The sequence below is a fragment of the Montipora capricornis genome, chromosome 11, assembly GCF_036669925.1.
Source record: "Montipora capricornis isolate CH-2021 chromosome 11, ASM3666992v2, whole genome shotgun sequence".
In the NCBI taxonomy this organism is placed as follows: Eukaryota; Metazoa; Cnidaria; class Anthozoa; order Scleractinia; family Acroporidae; genus Montipora; species Montipora capricornis.
Window position 1 is genome coordinate 2,467,694 of NC_090893.1, and position 10,593 is coordinate 2,478,286.

General features: G+C 38.4%; 2 protein-coding genes across 3 annotated transcripts in view; both read right to left on the bottom strand.

Annotated features, from left to right (window-relative positions):
* Positions 1–4,337: 4,337 nt before the first annotated feature.
* LOC138022813 (histone chaperone asf1a-A-like) lies at positions 4,338–8,242 on the bottom strand. The gene is made up of 4 exons (XM_068869771.1): positions 8,016–8,242; positions 7,799–7,914; positions 6,555–6,731; positions 4,338–5,512 (listed from the first exon to the last, which is right to left on the bottom strand). Exons 1-4 carry the CDS (start codon positions 8,122–8,124, stop codon positions 5,453–5,455), a joined length of 462 nt encoding a protein of 153 aa, XP_068725872.1. The 5' UTR covers positions 8,125–8,242; the 3' UTR covers positions 4,338–5,452.
* Positions 8,243–10,277: 2,035 nt separating this feature from the next.
* Positions 10,278–10,593, bottom strand: part of LOC138022840 (uncharacterized) — a 15,016-nt gene continuing 14,700 nt past the window's right edge. For both annotated transcript variants that reach the window (XM_068869812.1, XM_068869813.1), the window contains exon 5: positions 10,278–10,593. This exon is cut by the window's right edge and continues 333 nt beyond it. The gene's annotated coding sequence lies outside the window, so the exon portion shown is untranslated.

Sequence of the window (10,593 nt, forward strand, 5' to 3'; positions counted from 1 at the left end):
GCTATCCCGGTCGATGCTGGTTTGCAGTGAGTATTTCTTCATGCAACAAGCTCGTCTAAGTAATCTTATAGCCATTAACAGACAATTTTCTGAAAACTTTTGTATTAATAAAGGATTGTGTTCATTTGCGCACAGTTTGGATGGCAACGTTATTATTGCGCAAAAGAAATAGAAATCTTGGTAGAAAAAACAAAAAAGAAAAAACAGCATCGGGCAGGAATCGATTTGGATTCGAAACCCGCTCAGGTTGAATTGGGCGGGGTGCTCTAACCACTGAGCTATCCCGGTCGATGCTGGTTTGCAATTGAATAATTCTCCATGCAACAAGTTCATCTAAGTGATCTTACAGACGTTAACAGACGACTTTCTGAATACTTTTGTATCAATAAAGGATTGTGTTCATTTGCGCACAGTTTGCATATTAACGTTACTATTTTGCAAAAGAGATAGAAATCTTTGTAGAAAAAAACCGATGTTTGGAATTTTGGAAATTCCAAACACTTGAAAACCACTCAGTGCTTAGCTGTCAAACACACGAGGTAACACACGAGATCGCAAAGAGGCACCCACTGGCTACAAAAAAGCTACCCACTGACTGAAAGGAAAATCTCCGCTGATTGATGAAGGCCACTTACTTGCCAACACAGGGCCACCTACATTGTACCTTGCCGAAACCAAGCCACGTACTTACTAACAAAACGTTACCCCTGCGCACGCAAACGATGCTGCTAATCAGTAATGCAATCGCGACCCCAGAGCTCTTCTCTTGACCGAGGGAGAGAAGAGCTCTGGGGAACCCTGAAACAAAGTGTCTTCTCATTGGTTTTCGAGAAGAACAATTAAAAGCGTCTCTAACTGAATGTGCCATGTTAGCAAGAGAAGTGAGCAGGCGCCGAACGGTTCAAATAGCCATTAGGGAGCTTAAGCACGCGCGTTTTTGAGACGCGGACGACAACCGGAAGTGAACATTTCGGATGCCAGGACAGTGGTGTCTCCCAGATAGTTATAATAAAAATCAATAATGGAGAAAAGATACGTAGCAATACAAATGTAAATGTGGTGTGAAGACAAGTCAAAAGGGAAAACAGCTCACTTCCGGTCGCCGTCCGCGTCTCTCAAACACGCGTGCTTAAGCTCCCTAATAATGTTTGGCTTTAAAAACCCTACGGCGCATGCTCTCCTAGAGAGAGTTTCCCAGAGCCTTGGGTCGATCCGAGGCTGGGGTGACGAGAACGATCAGTAATGGCTAAACGTTTTTAATAAAGGCAAACAGGCAACCTGGAAATAGGGCCCCAAAAAGTCACAAAACAAAACCAACTCACTGACTCAGTAAAATGACAAAAAACTTACAAAAACTGAAATACAAAGCCTAAATAGACACGCCGGTGGAACAGACGTTAAAGGAACCTAAAGCATTGGTTCAAAAACCAGAAGGGAGATGAGTTCTTCCTTAAATTTAATACGCAAAGCCAACACTCGAAAATGAAGATCTACTTTATCAAAGACTCCAGCACTATGACAGCCAGCACAAAATGTACACTTATCCGTCGGCAGGTCCAACCAGTCTACACGACAAAAGGAACTAAATGAAAACCGTCTAATGTAATCAGAGGAAGCAGAATGCCATAAAGGAGCCACTAAAATACTACGTGCGGAACAAGATCAAAAAAGGCGGTGGAAAAATCCGGTTGCTGTCTAAGTCTTCGCACCGGGGGTTCCAAAACCTGGAATCAAATCTAAGCAGCAAGTTGCTATGATCGTAAGCAAAGCGATCGATTATTCGAGGCTCCCATTTCAAATCCAACATATTAAAAAGTTGAAAAACTAAGAAGCCAACCATCCTTGTCAACAATTGTTCTTAAATAATCTGCCTTCACAATGCTGCTCCTGGGAATATATTCTGGCTCAACAGAGCTCTATACAATGAGCAACACCAATATAGAAAATGCGCAAAGCCTCCTCCTATAAAAGCGAAATCCTACCTACCACCGACTTCAATCATATGAGCGACGTTCTGATTATAAGTGAACCACTTAACGCATAAACAAGTTGGAATTCAAGGGTCAGCATGACTAGATTTAATAAGATTTAGGAATTGAACTGTATTTTTATGAAAATTCGTCCTTTTGTTTTAGTATGCAAATATGGCAGCTGGTCACATCAGCGAGCACGCTCTTTTGTGGTATATCAGAAGCATCTGTAACCATTCTCGTCATCAGAGCCTTGGATGGACCCAAGGCTCTGGGAAACTCTGTGAAGGAGAACATGCGCCGTAGGGTTATCACAGCTAAAAATTGGCTATTTGAACCTTAAGGCGCCTGCTCACTCCTCATGCTAAAATGAATGCACCAATTAGAGACGCTTTTGATTGTTCTTCACAAAAACCAATGAGAAGACACATTGTTACATGGTTCCCCAGAGCTCTTCTCTCCCTCAATCAAGAGAAGAGCTCTGGGGTCGAGATTGGCCTGTAACTTGTAACTCTTTTCATTGGAGCAAAGATGGGGATTTGTTATGCCCAAATATGGACAAAAATAAGATCGATGCTGCACGGGCGGGAAAATGCGCGAGCTACGTTACATCCAAATAAGGAAACTTTTAACCAAATAAAACCCCACTTCTGAACCAGAGGTTAACGCTTTAAGGTCATGAGATACTGGGTATATAGGGAAGATATCGTTGACGTCACCCATCGTTATTAACCAACCAGAGCCCCATTCGTTGTCAAAGCAAAAGGTCTTTTTTTCCTGTGGTTGGCAAATTTGAATAACAATTTTAAGCAATGTTTGTAAACCATAGTTAACATAGGGGAATGGTTTGGAAGCTCGGCAAACATCAAAGGAGCAAACAAAGATGCCAAGATTTACGTTGGGAAGTCCACGACCGTGCACAATCTCTTGTTTTGCGCTCACACACTATGCATGAATTACGGAACCAACACGTTTCTATTGGTTAGTTCCTCAGTACGGAATAAACAACTACTGTGTTTTGTGCACGGTCAAGGCCAAAAAAGAGAACAAAAACCTACAACAAAGAAAGTTGTCGGGTTTCATAACCATTCCCCTCTATTAACTATGTGTAAACAGATATCTTCCCTAAACTAATTTACAACTATTCACCGAAGTGTCGGTGGCTAGTGGTCACTAGCCACCGACACTGAGATGAATAGTTGTTTTAGTAAATACTAAAGCAGTGAGATAATATAGCACGAAAAGATGATTTTATCTGATTTATTCCTGCAAAGATTACAACATTTTCGGTCTCAAATTTCGCGCAAGTTGCTCGGAGGTGAATAGCAAAGGATATCGGGAGTTTGAGTAGACTATCAGCGCGTGCCTTTTGTTTTGTTTTGTTTTGTTTTGTGCGCTATCCACTGTTTCAGCATTTACTAATTAGGGATATGTGGCGCTGTAGGAGTGTGTGGCACTAAGTACTGTTCTGTAGGGCAAGGATGAACGGTTTGCGGAATGTTGAACTTTCCTTGATTATGTAAGGATGGAACTTTTCTTTCCCTTTTTCGCCTTTGCATACTTCAACTCCTGCAAACCAATACTACACTTAGTCTATTAACTATGTACTACAACATCCCTAAGGTTTGGAATAAGACTGGACCGCCAAGTGAAGACGGGGGACTGATTTATGACATTAACATGGACAAAGATCAATTGTTAAAGAAAACGTAGCGCACATTCGATAATCAACAGTTTGTGTCAAAGCCATGATTTCCTCATTCCTTTCAGAAATGGTTTGCAACGTACCAAGACTTGGTAACTGAAGATGCAATGTTTTTTTTTCTTGGTGCTAAATTTATCTTTTATTTTCAGACTACCTTTTCCGTAAAAAAACAAAGGCACTTCCAGTTCAGAGACGCTATGATGTCAAGTTAGTTTCGTGTAATTGCTCATTGGGCTCCTGTGGGAGTCTTATTCGCCGGAATTCAATCTAAAATAAAATCGGTCTGTGAAAACGCCGTGACAGGAATAGGGCTGTTTTTCGTTCCTAATAATGGGCTCTTGTCTCCGGTACGAAATGCGCTAATAAGATACACTGGACATATTGGGCACTAAAAGCCTCTCTTACCGTCCTCAATCAACATAAATAGTTTTGTTGCCAATTTCCAGGCAACCATTAAAAAAGGCAATCGCAAATTAACTTGAAAACTGCTTTATGTCTCAACTCAAGGTACCAATAATAATAATAATAATAATAATGATAATAATAATAATAATAATAATAATAATAATAATAATAATAATAATAGTAGGTAAGGGTAGGGTCAAGTCTGCTACGAGCCTAGAAGGCCCATCAGGCCGGCGCTTATAAAGACAAACTCAGTGTTTGGAAATTCCAACATCTTTTATTTACAAGAGGTTCTTTGGTCATTGTTTACATCTCAAAGTTCACAAAAATCATACAATATGCAACAAAAAAAAAATGACTTTCTGAAGTCGACATAAATCCCACACATCACAAAAAAATGAAGGATTGTGCTAATTTCTGGCTTAAGTTTAACTTGACTTTCAAATGACTTGCTTAGAAATCCAGAAAAAAAATAATTGTCTTTTCTCAGTTTGAAAATGTAGTCACAAATGTACTGGATGTTCGGCAACAATTTTCCTTATTATCTTGTATTCAAATCCGCAGAGGATGATATTTTCTTGGACACCGTAACTATACATTTGAACATAAAAACAACCTCTGGCAGGATCCAAAAAGGCCAGCTCAGTTACATGCAGCAGACAGAGTTGTTGGTCACACAACATCTTGTCACACAACAGTACACACAAATCCTGCTGGCACCACTTAAATGATTACTGCGATTTGATTGTGCAATAACTGATTTGCCTTCTATTGTACCTACTGGCATACACTTTTAAGTTTTTAGAGTCTTTGCAGAGGAGCCAAAAGTTTCACTGTCTTTCTGGTTCACAATATTCCAGTTTCCAATTCACCAATACAACTGACACCCTTTTACAGCACTTAGGAAAATAATCTCAAAAAAAAAAAAAAAAAATTATTCCCCCACTCACCCCACCCCTCTAAAAAGAATTCTAGTGATATCCCAAAAATTAACATCTCATCTCACCTTAGCTAAAGATGACTTCACATGTCTCGACCTTGGTTACTATGGATATTGAGAAACCCTTATGTCATAATTTTATTTTTATCCAGCAGTTTTTGTGAATTGGACACTGGACTATAACTATATTAAACCCTGTTTACATGAATCACAAAAAGTGATATGTACTTTCTACAAAGCTGAGACTAACGTCTGGCATGACAGTCACAGTTTTTGCAAAATTCAAGGGTATCATAGTTAACGTAACAGAAACAAAGAGTATGTGAATGGTAAAATTATCTTTGATTTCATATAAATAAACATGTATCTGCATAATATGAGAATGAAACAACGAGAAAGAAAAAAGGCGTGTGCTATAAAATACATGTAAATCTACCAGTCAATAGTGAATCTTGTTACTCTTGGCTTGGAATGAAGAATATTTCTCTGCAGCTGAAAATAATAATAAATATAATATTAATGTACAGATACATGTATGTTTGAATCATCTAATTTCATTTTTGCACTGTGGGCATATTCTCTTCTGAAAAAAAAAGTCAATACACCATGTACATGCATTCAGGAGTCATATTTTGTGTTTTGACAAGGTCAGGATATGTGAACGGGTTATGCAAAGCCGTCTTCAACTGAATATTAGCCAGTATCAAAAATACGGTCCATAATACTCTTTGTTTGTCTCTCCAAAATTTTGCATAAGCATTGTTTTCAGTTTCTCTAGGGACCATTGTAAGTCCCAAGAGAAAATAAAAACAATGCTTATGCATGGAGGGACAAACATCGAGTATTATGGTATTTTTGCTACTGACTAATTGAAGTGATCACTTCATTTACAAAAGGGTGATTCCACAGTATTTTGGACAAATTTGCCTCTTAAAAATTAATTCCAGAGGATGACCTAGTTTAGATTATTGTTGAAGGATTGCAAAAAGGCAAAAATTTGGAATGTACCCCCCATGTTTCTACATAAATTAACATAAATTGTCCCAGAGACAAGAATACTGTTGAAGAAATGACATTTTCATAACTAATTTTGCAATAATCTAAAAACATATATAATTATGAAAAGGGATATGTACAGAAACTTGTTTTAGTTGTTACGTTTAAGTTGCGGAGATGACAATTTTGTCGTGGAGATGGCACATTTGTCTGAAAAAGTTTCTCAAAACAAACCCTTACGTCCTAAAAGAGGTTTTTTCATCCCTAAAAACAAATTTAGAGCAATTACAGAACTTTTGAAGTTATTGAAGCCACTGTGACTGAATAATGAGATGTGGCAAGTGAAAGAACAGGAAAAGCAATATTAGAAAGAATGGCACCAGACGAAATCTTGGGGCTACAGGTATGTTAGACTGAACTTGGTTGCAAACTAGTTGCTTCAGACTCTCCACTGGCTTACATTTAAACCCCGGGGTTTAGCCTGCACCTTGTACATGTACGTGAAATTGTAATTCAATAGTAAATTTGTACAATGTACCTTTTCAATAACAGGTCTGGCTGGTGGGTTCTCCTTCATTTCTTCCTCTATGTATTCATTGTTGACATAGTAACCTACTCGAACAAATTCTTTGTCTCTGTAAGAGCAAGTCAAGAGAACCACAGTGACGCCAACTAAATCTTCGTCTGGAATTTGACAGGGATCTGGCGATTTTGCCTGAAAAGAAAAGTTCCTTATAATGGCAGCCTACAAGTTCTGTTTCTGTTCCTTAACCCTTTGACGTCCAAACCGGCTGTCTAACGCCAGACGATTTTACTCGTCAATGGGGAACCCCTGAGCGTCAATGGGTTAATATCGCGCTTTCCAACAATGCGCAAGGAAAAAATGTCTGTTTTGGTGGACTAAGAGAATAGGTTAAGTGCCTTAATAAAAAGTGTAGGCATAGGGTCACGTGACACAGCTTTGTGCGCGCTAGAACGTGTGTGCTTTTGAGAGTGGCCGCTTTTTCCATAGAATACGTTTCACGGTTGCCCTGTTTACCCGTTTATTACAAAAGCATTATTACAAAAGCATTTTTTCCATGAGAATTAATTATATTTACAAGTTGAAGATTTGAACTGCAGGTGTAAAAAAAAAGATATCAAATGTGAAAGAGCACTCTAGTCTAGAAGCCTTGGAAAAAAGTCTACCAAGCTTGAATGAGTCATGTTCATGCCTAGGCCTTTTTCAAGCTTCTTTGCAACGATTTTACAAGTAGATCAGGGGCCACTTCAGGAATGAGTGGGTTAAATTGCTACTGCAAAGGGAAAGTTTCATTGAGACAATTTGCTTCCATATTCTACAGATGTTTGGAATAGACCATTTTACAGTTGTGTGCTTAGTTTCCTGGCCTTTGAATGAAAGTGAGGCTGGAGTTGACTTTACTTTGATGGAAACATCACTGCTTTTCTTATGTAAATTCCTATTAATTAGCATGAGAACTTCATCATTAAAATAAGAAAAACAGTGAGGTTTCTATCAAAGCAAGGTCAACTCCAGACTCACTTTCATTCAAAGGTCAGGTAACTGAGCACACAACTGCAATTTAATGGTCTATTGCACATGTGTGATACTACGTGGATTTGAACAAAATCCAACAAGACAAAAAGTGTTGTAGTCGATGGACGCTGCAATGAATTAAAGTTCTCACGAGGTCACCCACTTTAAGTTACATTTTGAAATTAAACACTAACCCCTTTCAACGACACAAGACATATATATGCTAAGTAATAAGCTTACTATACCTCAAACAGAAACGTGTGTGTGCCCACAGGAACTGGTCCGACCCAGACCGAATCCAACACTTGATCATACGAATCGTTTTCTGCCGATCCAACGTATATTATTTTCCATTCTAAATCTACCGATTTCAAATGGATCAATCACCGTTAGTTTCACAATGAAATGTACGACAAAGGAAATGTACAAGTCCGCAATCAAAGCAAAGGAAACGGCACAAACCTTCGGTCAGCTCCTCTGTACACTCGAACGTGATTTGAAATTGAAAACTGCTCGAAAAAGGACACGGATTTTCACAGACTACCACATTCATGATCTGTACTTTAGCCATGATCGTTTCCTAGTTACTTCTTGAAGGTAAACAAAGGGATCGGACAAAATAAAAGAAGAGTTTTATGACACGGACATTTTTAGCTTATGGCGGAAATTTTCTAATCTGGCGCGAAACCTTTTTTGAAATAGCGCATGTGCAGTATGCGGCTACCAAGTTAAGATTCTCGCCCTAGTCTCCAAAGGTCGTAACAGTCTTCCGTCTTGCTTTCTTCGTATAGTACAGTATTTGGGAAGTCAATTGTCACCTTATTACCATGATTTTTGACTCTGATTTAACTTAATTTGTTTAGAATTTCCTGTGATTTAATACTCATAGCACTTATCCCATTTACTCAAACTTTAAAAAACTAGAGCGAGGCACTGGTGACTAGTTAAAAAGTGTGATAACAAATTATTAATTTCTTCCGGAAGTATCAACTACCGGAAGTTACGATTTTGTTACTCAAACTTTTCTCGGTGTAAAACACTTAGAGGGAAAAGGGACTGGGGCTCTCTCCGCTACCAAGGCACCAAGGTATGTTTGTCTGCACTGTCGTTAAAACTAAGTACCCGAAACAAGCACGGCATTACATCCTGAAGTACTCCCAGAGGACTTGATTTTTATAGCTGCAAACATATTTTATTTTCTCTCTCGGTATACATATGACGTGACAGTGATCATCTCGAAAACACCTGTCACTGTGGTCAATCCGCAACTTTACCTTTTTGTTCTTTTACTTATAATTTCTTTTTTTCCTATCTTTTTATAACAACAACAACAATAATAATAATGATAATGATAATGATAATGATAATGATGATGATGATGATGATGATGATGATGATAATAATAATATTAATAATAATAAGTATTTGTAATTGGACTGAGTGGGGTACAATTCAGGGAGTAATCGAGCGAGTGATTTCAAAATCTGCCGAGCGCGCATCGCGAGGCTGATTTGAAATTACGAGCACGATTGCTCCCTGAATTGTACAACCCGAGGTTCAATTATTAATTAATCGTACCTATAACAAAATTCGAGGTTAAAAGTCAATCTATTTTGCAAACATTAGGAAAGCAGCAAGAATGACCCCATGAGTGCATGCGATTGACGGGCGAATAGTATAGGTGTCCAGTTACAGGTATCCAATTTGGAGTTGTTCAAATTGAATACCAACCTCGCCAGGGAAAAGCGCACTGGGGACGAGGTTGATTGAATACCTGTAATTGGACATCACATTGCGCACAGAACCAATCAAAATCGATAATCTTGTAATAGTTACGATAATAATAATAATAATAATAATAATAATAATAATAATAATAATAATAAATAACGTCATTTCCTGAAGCTAAATAGTGCTTTACAACAATTAACACTATAAACATAATTTACAAGTGTAAGTTATCGTTAAAAAGAAAAAAGTAAAAAAAAAAATCTCTTGTCACGAGACTCACTTCTAGGGAGACATATCAATAGAGTCTCGGAAAAAGATGACCTTTTGTTTGGACACCATGAGTACGTTAGACCTTCTTCTTCCCTGCAATTTCCTTTGTGCGCTGACAAAGTACGAAATGCGCGAGAAAGTTCATCCGATTTGTTAATTCATTATATACTCAACAAAATTACTCCATCGCTCTGTTTCCATAGCAACTTCTTTATTGGACTCTATAATCTATTGCCCTCTACAACCTCTAATGCATTTGTCATTAACCGATCGGAAAGTGCGCGATATTCCCTTGAGTATAAGAGGAAGGAAAATCAAACCAGCATCCAGTTCCACCAGGGCGATCCTTACCCATGGCTCTAGTACGGGTTACTTTTGATATAAAATAGCCGTAGGTTAGCAATATCCTTAGGATAGTAAACCGATACCCGTGGGATCTTATCATAAAGTTATAAGTGATCAAGCCTCGAGGCTGATGAACATCTGGCCTTAGTGTCTAGGAGGAAGCAGACAGAGCGTTGACCCATGGATGAATTATCATAATTAGAATGTATTACCAACCTAATTATTACGACAATGTTTCTGTTGAAGAGAACAGTCACTTGTAAATTACCACTAAGGAACCTCGGAATTCCCCTATAGTTAAGTTTTAAAATGGGTCTACATGCTCCTCTCAGTTGAGGGATTGCTGTTTGTGAATGGCAATACACGAAAACTCAAATATTGAAAAATAGTATTTTTAATTGACAAAACCTGCCAGAGAGGACAAACTAACGCGCAAACAACTGCAGTCTTAAGCTGTATATTACACGGTTTACAATTGGTTCTTGAAATTAATGACGCGATTTTCGTTGCTATGTGGTTTAAAAATCTCGCGCCACTTTTCAACCAATGAGAACTAAGTCCAAAACCAATCGCGATCTGCATGCATGCGCGCTTTCTGCGCTTTATAAACGTGTTTGTTTCGAATTCTGATTGGTTGATCACATCGTTTGCTCCAGTTGCATTGGCCAAAGAGGTTACATAAGCTCTCATTTTG